Source organism: Chiloscyllium punctatum, chromosome 11 (assembly GCF_047496795.1).
Source record: "Chiloscyllium punctatum isolate Juve2018m chromosome 11, sChiPun1.3, whole genome shotgun sequence".
Taxonomy (NCBI): domain Eukaryota; kingdom Metazoa; phylum Chordata; class Chondrichthyes; order Orectolobiformes; family Hemiscylliidae; genus Chiloscyllium; species Chiloscyllium punctatum.
In genome coordinates, this window is record NC_092749.1 from 72,141,531 (window position 1) to 72,156,228 (window position 14,698).

Genomic DNA, 14,698 nt, shown 5'->3' on the forward strand with positions numbered 1-14,698 from the left:
CTTTACACTAGTAAAAGTGCCATGTGGTTATGTTATTGTCATACAGACTGAGTGTATCCCAGGTTCATTTTCTGGTCAGTGGTAAGTTACCTGATCTCAGCTAAGGCAGCAACATTTTTATAAATTCTTTCTCAGAATATGGGCATCACTGGCTAGGCAGCATTTACTGACCACACCTAATTGCACAGAGGGCAATTAGAAGTCAACAACATTGCTGCGGTTCTGGATTCACGTGTAGGCCAGACCAGGTAAAGGCAGTCTGCTTTGTGTCAATAAGTCATACCAATTTTATAGGGCAAATGTGAATTAAGGCTGTGCAACTTTGGAGGGAGATTGGCTCTCTGACAGAATTCAGGTAGTTGTGAAGGATTCAATAACAACAGGTCACAGAAGTCTGAAAGATTGGCTGCTGCTGCTACCCCACAATGTCGGTATGTTGTCTAGTGCTCCAAGACCAGTCCTCCTAATGTGTACATGAGTGATAGCCCACTGCTTTATCTTTCCAAGGTCCATTGTACTATATTAGTTGCTGCATAACTCAATGCCCATGATATTAAGTTATCATAATAATTGTATGCCCGGAATGTGACAGGACCTTACTTTTCTATTTTGCTTTTCAAAAATTTTATTTTCCAACATATACAGTTTACACATTCTGCCAATTAGCTGCTTTGTGTATTCTTCCCGATACAAAAGCTTCTTGCCACCTTTTATAAGAACCTTAGACATGATAAGGTTCATGATAAGGTTTCACTTCATTACATGGAATAATGCAAGCTGTATAGGACATTAGTTAGGCCACCATTGGAATACTGTGTGCAATCTTGTCTCCCTGCTTTATGAAGGATTTTGTGAAACTTGAAAAGGTTCAGAAAAGACTTACACAGTTGTTGAGAGTGTGGTGTTGGAAAAGCACAGCAGGTCAGGCATCATCTGAGGAGCAGGAGAATCGATGTTTCGGGCATAAGCTTTCAGGCATCCTTCATCGGATGCTGCCTGACTTGCTGGGCTTTTCCAGTACCACACTCCTGACTCTGATCTCCAGCGCCTGCAGTCCTCACTTTCTCTGAGTTGATTTCAACCCAACTGCGAAGCCTCTTCCAAGGATGCCTACCTTGAAGATGTTCTCCTCCCCCAATTCCTGATGAAGGGCTTATACCCAAAACGTCGATTCTCCTGCTCCCTAAATGCTGCCTTATCTGCTGTGCTTTTCCAGGACCACACTCTCGACTCTGATCTCCACCATCTGCAGTCCTCACTTTCTCCTTACACAGATGTTGCCAGAGCTGGAGCATTTGAGCAATGGGGAGAGGCTGAATAGGCAGGTGCAATTTTCCCTGGAACATTGGAGGTTGAGGAGTGACCTTAGAGAGGTTTATAAAATCATGAAGGGCATGAATAGGGTAAATAGACAAAGTCTTTTCACAGGGTGGGGCGAGTCCAAAACAAGAGGGCATAGGTTTAAGGTGAGAGGGGAAAGATGAAAAAGGAACCTAAGGGGCAATTTTTTTTACACAGAGGGTGGTGCATGTATGGAATGAACTGCCAGAGGAAGTAGTGGAGACTGGTACAAATACTACATTTAAAAGGCACCTGGATGAGTTAATGAATAGGAAAGATTTAGAAGGATATGGGCCAAATGCTGGCAAATGGGACTCAATTTATTTAGAATATCTGGTCAGCATGGATGAGTCGGACCAATGGGTCTGTTTCCGTGCTATATATATCTATGACTCTAATTGAAGCAATTATACTAGACAACATATCTCGAAATTGAATAAATAAAACCTAACTCATTGGTTTTCCTGTTATCTCTCTTTGGAATTTTTAAGGATTTTTAAGAAACACATTCTCCAATAGCAAGATGGGTGGCACTGTGGCTCAGTGGTTAGCACTGCTGCCTCACAGTGTCAGGGACCCAGGTTCAATACCCGCCTCAGGCCACTGGCTGTGTGGAGTTTGCACATTCTCCCTGTATCTGCGTGGGTTTCCTCCCACAGTCCAAAGATGTGCAGGTTAGGTGAATTGGCCATACTAAATTGCACATAGTATTAGGTGCAGTAGTCAGGGGTAAATATAGGGTAGGGGGAACGGATCAGGGTGGGTTGCCCTTCGGAGGGTTGGTGTGGACTTGTTGGGCTGAAGTGCCTGTTTCCACACTGTAGGTAATCTAATCCAAGATGCCGGTAACACATTTCATAAGTGTCACTTTTGTTCTTAAGCTCTCCTTTGGAGCTGAGATTAATTCTGGAGTTGAGTAATAACAACTGGTATCTATATAACACCGTAATGTACTAAAGTTCTGAAGACACGTCCCATAGAAGACAGAAGGGATGGGAAGCATTATTGTGTATTGCTCACCATCAGGTTCAGTATGGAGCACTAAATAGAATGGTAATTTACAATTCTGTAAATTCCAGACTATTCTCATCTACCCTCATCCAGTTCAGGTACTGTAGACTGTTGCATTATATATGGGCAAGGCTACAGTCTCATCAGCAGCAAGTATGCTTTTGTACTGAAAATATTTCAGTTCAGTAACAATTAGATATATAGTGACACAAACTGTTAACATAATGCAAACTCAGTGTGACATTTTCACCATCTGACTGAAGGGGTCACGCTGACATAACTGTTTTGACCTAAACTCTTTCATTCTACTTGCTAATGTCACTAAAACTACAGCCAGGCACCAATTCACAAGCTGTAGCATTGAAACTGAAAGTGGAACTTGAGCATTGTGTGATTGATGTGCTAATTAAAATGTGTATGATGTATCTCAGTCTTTTCCACTTTTCTGATTGGAGATTGCAAATGTTGAAAGCTACTCCAAGTGTGGTCCTACAAATACTTTATTTTAGTAGGTAAACAGTAGAATAACATTCTATTTGATAATCCCTGACACTTGCTTTGAATAAAATTTGTCTCAGTTTTGCCATACTGAATAGAAAGATCCTATCTACAAGATTCTGTCGATATGAAAGAATCCATTTTCAGACCTTTCAGACATTATGAACATAATCTGTATTTTAAGATATCTGTGAAATTACTGTCAGACTAAAATAGTGACTAAACTAAATGGTGTTTAAGGACCATATTCAATCCATCTGATAATCGTTTCCGAAATATACATTGAAAAACTCTCATCACTTCATTACAAAATAATATTCAATTAAATTACTGGTGCAATGATATTTAGAATAGGGTGATTGCTTTAAGTGCTCTATCATCAGCGGTTTATTCCTGAATGTGCAAAAATACAATGAATAATAAATACTTGTGAAAATACTGGCGACTTCAAGTAAGTTATGAAATAGAAACAAAATACACAGCCAAGTTTGTTAGCATCTGAAAAGAACAATCTGCTTCTTTTCAGGCACTACTTCAGATTCCATCATTTGTCATTTTTCTGTTCACCTTAAATAAGTTATTTACCTTCTGAGAAATCAGTTTTTAAATTATCTAGAAATTAATTTAAAACTTCCACATGGCAACACTCTGCATACATACAGATTCTGTTCATTAGCTCAGATTACAATTGTCAGGCAATTAGCATTCAACATAGACATTGGTTCATTATAAGGGTAAAAAAATGTGGCACTGGAAAAGCACAGCCGGTCAGGCAGCATCCGATGAGCAGGAGAGTCAATGTTTGGAGCGTAAGCTCTTCATCATGAATGTGGGGGGAGATGGGGAGGGAGTGGTGAGGGATGTGGCAAGGAGGCGAAGATATAAGTGGCGGTGTGGAACTGGGGGAAGGTAGATGGGAATGCGATAGGTAAATCAAGGTAGAAGGTGATGGTGATAAGTCGAAGTGGAGGGTGGAGCAGATAGGTGGGAAGGAAGATGGACAGGTAAGACAGCTCAAGAAGGCAGCGCCGAGTTGGACAGTTGGATCTGGGATAAGGTGGGGGGGGGTGGTGGTGTAGGGGATATGAGGAAACAGGTGAAATTGGCATTAATTCCATGTGTTTGGAGGGCCCCAAGGTGGTAGATGAGGTCTTCTTCCTCCAGGCGTTGGGTGGCTAGGATTTGGCAGTGTAGGACACCCAGGACTTGCACGTCCTTGGCAGAGCGGGAGGAGGAGTTGAAATGGTCAGCCAAAGGGCGGCGGCGGTTGTTTAGTGCGTGTGTCCCGGAGATGTTCTCTGAAACGTTCCGCAAGTTGGCGCCCTGTCTCCCCAGTGTAGAGGAGACCATAACGAGAGCAACGGACACAGTAGATGAGATGTTTGGAGGTGCAGGAAAATCTCTGCCGGATGTGGAAGGATCTTTGGGGCCTTGGCCTCTGTGGAATGCTGAAAGAGGTAGGGAGTGAAATATATCTCTGGTGGTGAGGTCTGACTGTAGGTGGCAGAAGATGATGCATTGTATCAGAGGCCAGTGGGGTGGAAGGTGAGGACCGGAGGGAGGTGGTTGGGGGGGGGGGGAGTGGAATTCTATCCTTGCTGCGGTTGTAGGGGTGGGGCTCAAGGGTGGAGGTGCAGGAAGTGGAGGAGATGCACTGGAATGGGGCGCACTGGACGGCACTATTGACCACATTCATTATAAACAGATTATTTGGCTGCGCCTAACTGTTCTTACACAAGCTGTCAAGTCTGCTGTCAAAGCCACTTTATGTAAAGGCTTCTCTCTCACACACTTTGAAAAATAGTTTAAGGGATCCACAAATCCAGTGTTCAAAAATTTTACTGCTCCTTGGTGAAATACGTTTTGACAAAAAAGGAACAGAAATGTAGATAAAGCAAGTTATCATTCAGACCCTTGAGCCTCCTCTGCCACTCAATTAACTAAAACTTAATCTGCACCTTTAACTTCATTTACCTACCTTGAACCCTTTATACCCTTGCATAACTAAAAAAACAACTACCCATCTCAATTTTGAAAGATTCAGTTAAACTACCTTCAACAAGTCTTTGGGGGAGGTACTACCAGATTTCCGTTATCCTTCAAAGAATTGTAAAAGTGCTTCCTGACATTACCCCTAAACTGTCTAGTTCTAATTTTTAGGTGATGCTTTTTCTTTTCCCTCCTTCACTGTCAAAAGAAATAGTTTGTCACGATTGTCCCTAACAACTATTGTCCCATTTGCTCTCACTGTACCATCTATTAGTCAGTACTGGCCTGAAGGAATCTCTGCCGTAAGTTGGAGAGATTTGTCACTTTGACTGGTTGCTCATGCACAAAATGCACCATCAGGATGCAGCTAAAATTGAAGTGGTTATGTGAGACAAAACAGAAGGAGATAAAAGGGAGGACTGACCTTGTTTGAACCAGCTCAATGTGTCAATTGCTCATTGATTTACCTTCTGCTGTCATGGCACAGAAATTGCCTGGAATTATTAAAAACAGAAAACGCTGGAAATATTCATCAGAACAGGCGGAAGTTTTCACATTCAGGGACTCTGAAAAGCCTTAAATCTGTTATGGTTGTATACAATGTTTCACAGGAGAGTCTTGCAAAGTTTGTCTCATGGTTTCTCTGCAACATTTCCCGTGTGAGATATTGGCTAGGGCACAGAGCATTGTAAACTGAGAATACATTCCACAGATCTAAACCCTACAAGCATCTGAGGAGAAGAAATCAAATGGAATTCCCTGGTCATTGCTACAGTTCGCTCAATTCCAGCAGGACAATAGAGAGTGAGCAGCTACGTTACAGTATATTCAGTACAGTGACAGATGATTTTCTCCAAATTCCTTGCTGGAATTTCTACTCACTCTTTAACGGGGCTACAGGATCATTAAAATAACACACAGAGCAATTCAATATAACTGCACTTAACGATAATATTTGGAGATGTCTCACCATCTCCTACAGTGCTTCTTTGATTTTCTTTAAAATACGTTTAGAACTCTCAACTAATTGCTTGCACCACAGGGATCAACTGAGTATAATGAGCCAAAGTTTATTGTGGCAAGGTAATGATGGTTCCTTCTGTTGCTAGACCTGCTCTGAATCAATTAATGGTGATGATAATTAAGACCGAGTCTAACTAACAGAAGGCACTGTTAACTGCTGAAAAAGGTTGTATAAAATGGTGCAAAGCTCTTGACAAAACATCTGTTCTCATCCGAAATTGCTGCAGTATGCAATAAAAATTATGATGTATTATCATTCTTCTTATACTGAGAACATTTTTGAGCTAATATATTCATCATTATATAGCCCATAAATACTTTAAAAACTTCCCTCTTCAACAGAGAACTGCAGTCTGACAAGCAGATAGTAACATGAATTTTATATTCCAGGTTGAGCTGATTTCAGAGTGGTTGAGAAACTCAGAAATACAATGAGCCTCATGTGCTAACTAGATTGTTCCAGCAGAGGGCGAGCCTCCCCTTTAGCATATTGGCCAGTACATCCATCACTGTTTGCTGTGTGGAAGTGACCATCCAGATGATCATGAATCTGAAATGTTCACTCTGTTTCTCTCACCACAGATGCTGCTAAAGCTGCTCAGCATTTTCTATTTATTTTTTAGTCCAGAAATTTTGACTAGGCTTCTTAACTACATGTTTATAACAGGTACCTAAGGTGGACAAAACCAATATGACAGACAGGATAGATAGAATACACCACAAAAGTTCTGCCAGTGAGTTGAATCTGGTCAACAAGTAAAATTGGTGTTACATTCATTGTACAAGCTGGCATCTACACACATCATAGTTTCAGGCCACTGCAACACTCTGGTTGCCAATTCAACACAGCATGTGTTGTACAGAAAGCAGTTGAAAATTTTTACAATGTTCTTATTCATTACTAGGTTGGCAGATATTGCCAACCTTTCAACAAGATCCTTAAAGGGACTGCCGGAGGATGTATGCCAAATAAATATGATTTATGTCTTTTATATTAGCACCTTAGTCCTTGTCACCCACACTTACTTCCCAAACTGGCTTCTCTAAAGCATTCCTCAAGCTGTCAGGAAAAGTGAACCAGCTAGTCCTGTAGCATACCCAGTGGCTGACTCTGGATTTGTTCAGATTTCCATACTTTGCCCATACAATCCTAAGGACCAGCTTGTGGTGGCTCTGCTGCTGACCTCATCGGGTACTTGAGAATGGGCTTGACCTAGTTCTGGTCGAACTAGTTTTTAGTCAAATGGATGGCACAGTGGCTCAGTGGTAGCACTGCTGCCTCACCTGGGTTTGATTCCAGCCTCAGGTGACTGTGTGGAGTTTGCATGTTGGACCCGTGTCTGCGTAGGTTTCCTCTGGGTCCTCTGGTTTTCCCCCAAAGTCCAAAGATGAGCAGATTAGATGGATTGGCCAAGATAACTTGCTTATAATGTCCACAGATGTGCAGACTACGTGGATTAGCCAGGGGAACTGTAGGGTTACAGAGATAAAAGAGGGGACTGGGTGTGGTGGGATGCTCTTCAGAGGCACGGTGTGAACTTAATTGGCCAAATGGGAATCTATGACTCCCCTTCCTGCTACCAGGATAGTTAATTTTTTTAAAAAATCCTCGTTCCAACATCATTTCCTATGTTTCTGCAAGCTAGTTAAATAACAAAACCTGAATGTGATATCAGATAGTCCTTGAACTCTTCTTTGTGTTTAAACTCAGATATGCAATGGGAGATACCCTAGTGAGGAATGTTTCAATGTTTGAAGATGTCACTAATGAGATGCATGTGAACAACACAATAGAAACTATTGAATGCTTCAGGGTCTCTTTTCTAGAATGAAGTGTGAAGTCCATTTACTTTCTCAAGTGATGAATCCCTCACAAGTAATTATGAGTTGCCATTTAGTGGAATTGTCCTTTGTGCTATCCTGACTGTACGCCACTATTTGCAAGTTCCCCTCTGAGACAGTGACCATCCTGACTTGGAAATATATTGCTTCAGTGTTGCTGGATCATAATCTTTTAATCCCCTCCCTAATAGTCTACCTACACCAAATGGGTTTTAGTGGCAGCTCACCACCACTTTTTCAAGGGCAATTAGGAACGGGTAAAAAAAATGCTGGTCCAGCCAGCGATATTATACTCCATCACTGAAGAAAAAAATGTACTTATGCTTTAGTCATGTTTGAAATAAAAACTAATTTTACTCATTTACTTCAAAAGCCACTCTCCTTTTCCCTCACATCCAATGTCTCACGACTTTTGACAATAGAAACAGAGGCCAATAATATCCCCAAAGCCCTGTGTTTTGAAATGAGAGATAAAGAAACTTTACTGAACCATGCCTCATTGCAAAGCACAAGAGTAATCTTCCTGGCAATAAGTGTAAGTTTGATTGCATAATAATCAGAAGGGTTCAATACACATTCCCCTGCAACAAGGGAGATAACAGACAGTCTGACACTCAGTTATGGAAGTCTATCAGACTCAAAATGGCTGTGGAAATAATCCTTCTGTCCAGATTCAAATCCTTTCCCAGGAAGGACTGAATGGGACAACTCTGAAGGGTGCTGGCCGCAAGTTACTCCCCCTAAGGTGGCATGAAGTAATGAAGTACTGTGACCCGACCTTGCAAGACCCTTCCCCCCACCCCCCCCCCCACCAATTTAACCAACAAATCACTCATGTCCTTCTGATAAATTGTCACTGAATACTTTTAACTGACATTTCATGTGCAGAACAATGGGAACAATTACAAAGTACCAGGCATGTTCCTGTCAGTTGCTTGTGACAAACTACATCTCACTGCTGAGTGAGTGAGTGACTCTCAACCAGGATGATGTAAGGTCCCAACATTTACCTTCAATATCTGAAAGTTGAGGGGAGCAACATTGGCTATGATTTTCCTCATTACTATCTACAGACGCTAGCTCAAAGTGTTGGTGCTTATTTTAGTAGTCATCTAGTCGTACAGAATTTGAGGAAAACAGAAAAATCACATTTTATTGATGATTTGCATTTTGCACTCATAAGGACAATTTGCAAAAAAACCACCAAAATCAAAGAAAATTATTTAAAATGTATGAGAAGTGACTGCTGATTGGTTAGCAAGTGAACTCTGATTAGTCGAGGAAGTCTCAAAGACTGTTCCCTGCCAATAATGACTGACAGACTTAACTGTCAAGCTTTGCTTAAATTTAGAACTCTGGTCAAGGCACTCTATGGCAAATGAACAGGAGAGTGGCTGTCACCTATTTTGTGATAAAATAGGCACAGATTGTATACATGTTCTTCCTGTATGCAATGAACAGAGTATTGGGTGCCAAACTACATTGTCAATCACAGTATGGCATAATTGCATAATGTATCGGAAGCTTCATATATTAATGCACAAGTTTCCCTTCTATGCATACAGAAAGAACATGTACACAAATTGCACATGCTTTAATGCAAAATAGAGTACAGCAGTTCTATGTATCATTTCTCAGGTTTATGCCTTTAACAATCAGAATCCACCTGCCTTTTTAAAATTTAAACAATACTTGGTGGTTAACTGTCAGTCATTGTTAATTGGTACTATTTTCCATGGAAATGCCTCAACTACATACAGTCCACTTACCAATGAATCAGAATGTTCTTACTTTCTCAAAGTCTTTTCTTTTTACTTGAATACTTCTTGCAAATTGTCCTGATTAAGGGCAAGACCAGAAACTTCAGCAAAATGGGTTAAATTAATTGTTGGATAAGGACAGAATCCAGATCAACAGTAGCTCCCCATGAGTGAAAACCCTTCTGTCATTACTGTCAAGGTTCATATACAAACAATGACTTCTTGGGTGTGGAGTTAGAAGCTAACTGCTCATCATTCAGTCCAGTAGAGGTCAATGTCTTCCAGTGAGAAACAGCAGGAAGAAAACTTGGAAGAAACATTGTTTCCCAGTACCTTCTTTGATTGTTAATGGTAGAATTGCAGCATTACTGATTCTAACACTAATAAATGCTCTATTAGGGCATAATACTCCTTTCAATGTAAGCACATCATACAAGACTACAGGCGAAAGCCACATTTAGAAACAGAACTATGTAAAACCTAGTCAAATGCAGGCTGCTATTGCATTGTCTTATCACAGTACTCCATACATATCCATCAATGAGAAAAACAGTGCTTGCAGCCTCGTGTCCTTTCATACTCAAAATACATTGTGCTTCTTGCAACTTCACGTTATTAAAGGACATTAAAAAAATGCAACTATAGGATATGAGAAAACATCAATGACGGTGTTTGATTGATTCACTAACATTTCTTTGGAGCAGAATTGCTGTCTCCCGAAAAAAAAATAAAAACAGTTTAGCCACCATAAACCTTTAAACAGGATTCTCAGTAGAGAACGCTCTGCTCCAAACTGATGTAACTTTTCAGTCCCTTCTTTTTTTTAAACAATTAGAGGTAACAACATTGCTCCACTTTTTCAAGAGCATCAAATGCAAGTGTTTTCTCAAAGCACTTGTTTATTTCTCCTTTTCCACTTATAAAAGAGATTAAACCTAGTTTACACAACCAGTATTTGCCCATTCTTTTCAAACATCATCAGGCAAAAAAACTAATGCACTCCAGAAAGGGAAGTGGTGTTTGTTCATCTCCTGTTATCTTTACAGTGCTGCAAGTTAGGTGAATGATCCTTTGTTTTTGTCAAACACTGAATAATAGAAGCCTGAAACTAGGCTCAACCTCTGTGAATACTTTGGGTCAGTTGGGGCTTCTTGCATTGGCCAGGAAAGGACCACATTTTTACATATAATGAATAGAAACTTCCTAGAGGTGTTGTTCAATAGTTGTTATAGTCTTGTAGAAGTCAATCTTTTCATTCCTCTTCGTTGAGCCAGGTTCGATGCCATTACAGGTTCTAGTCTTGGTGCCTGAGGTGTGCGGTTTAAAGCAAAGTACGTGGCAGCCATTGCACCCTGTAATAAGATTTAAAACAAAAATCGGTGAAGTGGACATTACAAGATACATTCCAACTGCTTGAGTACTAGACAGAGTTTAATTGTCTCTCACCTCTTTTCCCTTATTTGGATACAAACTTTCCTACACAACACCCATGTGACTGTTCTTAGTATGAAAGGCTAGACAGGAGTGTTGGCAGCTCGTAAACCTTAGAGAGCGTCACAGTCAAAACAAATTACAAGTACACATTGCAGTAATAGACAATGAATGTCGGTTAGGAATTAGATCTGTAACTAACCTATCCTTAGGTAAGTGGGATTTTAAGAAATAATTTAATAGAGGGAAAATATGCAGTTGGAGCGATATTTTTTATTCATTCATGGGAGGTGGGTAACCCAGTGTTAGTGTCTGGTCCTAGCTGGAGTCAACCATGGGTCTGGAGTCACATGTGGACTAGACCAGGTAAGGATGGCAGATTTTCTTCCCTAAAGGCCATTAATGAACAAGATCAGTCTTTTAAATGATGGATCAACAGAGTCGCCAATTAGACCACTTTTTAAAAAAATTGAATTCAAGTTTCACCTTTTGCCATGGTGGGATCTGACACCATGTCTTCACAGGCTAACCTGAGGTCTGGAATACTGGCCCTGTGACTTTACTGCTATGCCACAATCTTCCCTTGGTTAATAAAATAGTTTTTTGGCTGCATCCAAGGGACAGAATTTAACAACAAAAATTGTAAAGCTCAACGTACTGTTTAACGGTTGATTCAAATTGGCCTTTGAGCAACTATAGAAGAAATGCAGCAAATTGGAAGCGGGTAGCATTTACCCCACATTTGCTGCATACTTAGACTGAACAGGCTGGGGCTGTTTTCCCTGGAGCGTTGGAGGCTGAGGGGTGACCTTATAGAGGTTTATAAAATCATGAGGGGCATGGAAAGGATAAATAGACAAAGCTTTTCCCTGGGGTCAGGGAGTCCAGAACTAGAGGACATAGGTTTAGAGTGAGAGGGGAAAGATTAAAAAAAAAAGAGACCTCGGGGCAACTTTTTCATGCAGAGGGTGGTAGGTGTATGGAATGAGCTGCCAGAGGATGTGGTGGAGGCTAGTACAATTGCAACATTTAAGAGGCATTTGGATGGGTTTATGAATAGGAAGGGTTTGGAGGGATATGGGCCGGGTGCTGGCAGGTCAGTCTAGATTGGGTTGGGATATCTGGTCGGCATGGACGGGTTGGACCGAAGGATCTGTTTCCATGCTGTACATCTCTATGACTCTAGCAGCATATTATATATGCAGCAAATAAAGAAGGAGCAAATGACATGCAACCCAGAGGAAGGGAGGAAATTGCAATTGAGATGGAAAGCCAATGATTTGTCTTGTTGTTTAATTTTTGATTTTCTGCCACAACTTTGGTTAGGCTGTCAAAGGTAAATCCAGCTTTATATTTCCACAATTAAACTTGAATTGCATTTTTGTTTGTGAGGAAAATACATTAATTAATGAGGTTAAGTATAAAAGCAATCAGTGTTTATATAACGGTTCCTGGATTTTCCACTGAGGAAATTGTAGGGCCAAAGAGGTGTCTCTTCATTTTTAGCTGTGTGCTATCATTATTCTCCATCCTAATTGTTTGGAAGAAATTCCCACATTTTCCTGGTTTTTGATGTATTCCATTATTGTCGATCTAAAAGAGTAGATTCATCTAAAGAGTCGTCAATCGATATAGAATCAAGAACTTCGGATGTTACAGTTTTGACACAAAAACTGAAATTGCTGGAGAAACTCAGTAAGTCTGACGGCATCTGTGGAAAGAAAGCAGAGTCAAAATATTGAGTCCATTAACCTTTCTTCCAAACAGTTCAGGAAAAGGGTCACGAGATTCAAAATGGTAGTTCTGCTTTCTCTGTCAGACCTGCTGATTTTCTCCAGCAAGTTTTGTTTTTGTTTCACCAATGGATATATTTACTTGAGTTCTTTTCTTACAAAAAACAGCCTAATTATATTTTTAACACTGAACCAGGATTAAGCATCTTGGAAGAAATCCCATATGTTGGCACTTTCTAGTCAACTTGTATCAGAGATGTTATTACACTTTTCTGGAGCAGGATGAGACTTGAACCTAGGTTTCCCAGCTCAGAGGTAGGCACTGTGCCACAGCACCCCGAAATCACAGACTATATGAAGATTAAAGGGATTCCTTCCTCTGTTGGCTGTCAACAAACAATATAGAGGTTTTAGGAAGTCTTGACCTCTGACTGAAGTCAGGAAAACAAGTTTTAGTTTGTGGTGATATTATATTTCTCTGTCAGTGTTCTGAGTGGGATTCAGCAGATTATTTCTACATTTTTTACAAGAATGAAACCATGATCATCCACAAAATCATTTATGCACTGCTTCATGCACAGAGTCGAATTAAAACCATCCCTTGATAGCATTATATGACACTCATCATTGCATTCTCCATTTAGATGGATCAGATCTGAAATACCTTACCTCAATTTTCTGGTGACACCAAGAAAAGCAGCTTTCCCAAACTCTTCAATCTTGACCTACAGCACCGCTGACTGTCACCAGTAAAGTACTCTATTACCTGGCAACTCTCATTACACAACTACACACATTGCTCTCTTCCTCAAAATGAGGCAGCCAAGAGGTGAGGTTAACCTACCAATATTGCTGGACGTCCTTTGTTTATTCAAGAGTTGTTAACCTGTGTTGAAAACTGCATTTCATGTGATTCCAATGAAAACACTTTCACTTATTACAGAAATTTTAAAGTCATGATCTTTCACCTCCACTGTATGTTATTGTGATTGATGATTGAGTGAAATCTATCAACCAGTTGCAATGCACCACAATACAATGATTACATTGAACTCTCTTACTGGTTTCCTGGACCACTCCGACAATCAAAAATGGAAGCATTAAGCTGAACTGGACAAATCCAACAGGATAAAGAATTGAGATGTTCCACACAGTCAGCAGCAGAAAACTGTGGGAGTGAGGGCAGTGCTGCACACTCACTCAGAACGAAAGTCAGCAGTGAGAAGAATGAGGCAAGGTTGCTTGTTTCCAGCATGTTATGGCTGAGAGGAGGATTTCTTTCTAGTCCAACACCATCAGCCATAACAGCACCAAAACTCCTGTGGCTCATTTACTTTAATAAGCTCAACTGACCCTTAATTATACTGAGTGGGGTGCCGGTTTCAATGCCCAATCCCCACCCTCTGTACTATAGGGTCAGTTTAGGGATAGATGAGAAGATGTACAAGCACTGGTTTGATTACATTTTCCCTGCTGGAAACAGGGGCATGTAATATCCCCTCCCATCCTATATATTCCATCTCTTTCCAACTGCTTTTTTTTTTAGTAATTACTTTTCCTTCTGAATGGTTTTGCCACATTAAACTTTTTCTCACAAAACAGCAACATGATTGTTCCACTGCCCATTTGGTGCAAGTACAAATTGAAAATAAGTGAGTAATTATTGAATATTGTCTAGGTTAGACTGTCACGATAAACCTATTTCACACTGTGCCCATGCTGCTGTAATACTAACACACTGCTGCACAGAAGGCTGGCATGATGTTCAGCATCTATCATGCCCACAGTGTCTCAGTTCTCTGATTTCTGCCATGTCCTGAGGAGATGGTGCTGAAGTGATAGATTGGAAGTGATTCAGAGTTCAATCTCAGGACTTCCTTGAGACTGGTTATGGAGTATAGAAAGAGGCTACAAATTGGGTCTTCAGTTCATTGCATTGATGATCATGAGAACTGTACAGACCACTACTTGGTGTTCTTTAAGACAAGTTGCTAATGGTCCTAAAAGAGTATTTTAGGTGCTTTCATTCCTCAGTAAGAACACCTCCCTGCAGCCATGCAGAAGGGACTT

At 40.6% G+C, this 14,698-nt stretch overlaps 1 protein-coding gene across 5 annotated transcripts in view; it reads right to left on the reverse strand.

The window, feature by feature from the left end:
• Positions 1-3,219: 3,219 nt before the first annotated feature.
• Positions 3,220-14,698, reverse strand: part of rps6ka2 (ribosomal protein S6 kinase, polypeptide 2) — a 436,546-nt gene continuing 425,067 nt past the window's right edge. For all 5 annotated transcript variants that reach the window (XM_072581035.1, XM_072581037.1, XM_072581038.1 and 2 more), the window contains one exon: positions 3,220-10,816. In XM_072581035.1, the coding sequence (XP_072437136.1) occupies positions 10,691-10,816 (126 nt within the window). In that variant the 3' untranslated portion in view covers positions 3,220-10,690. The remainder of the gene's footprint in view (positions 10,817-14,698) is intronic.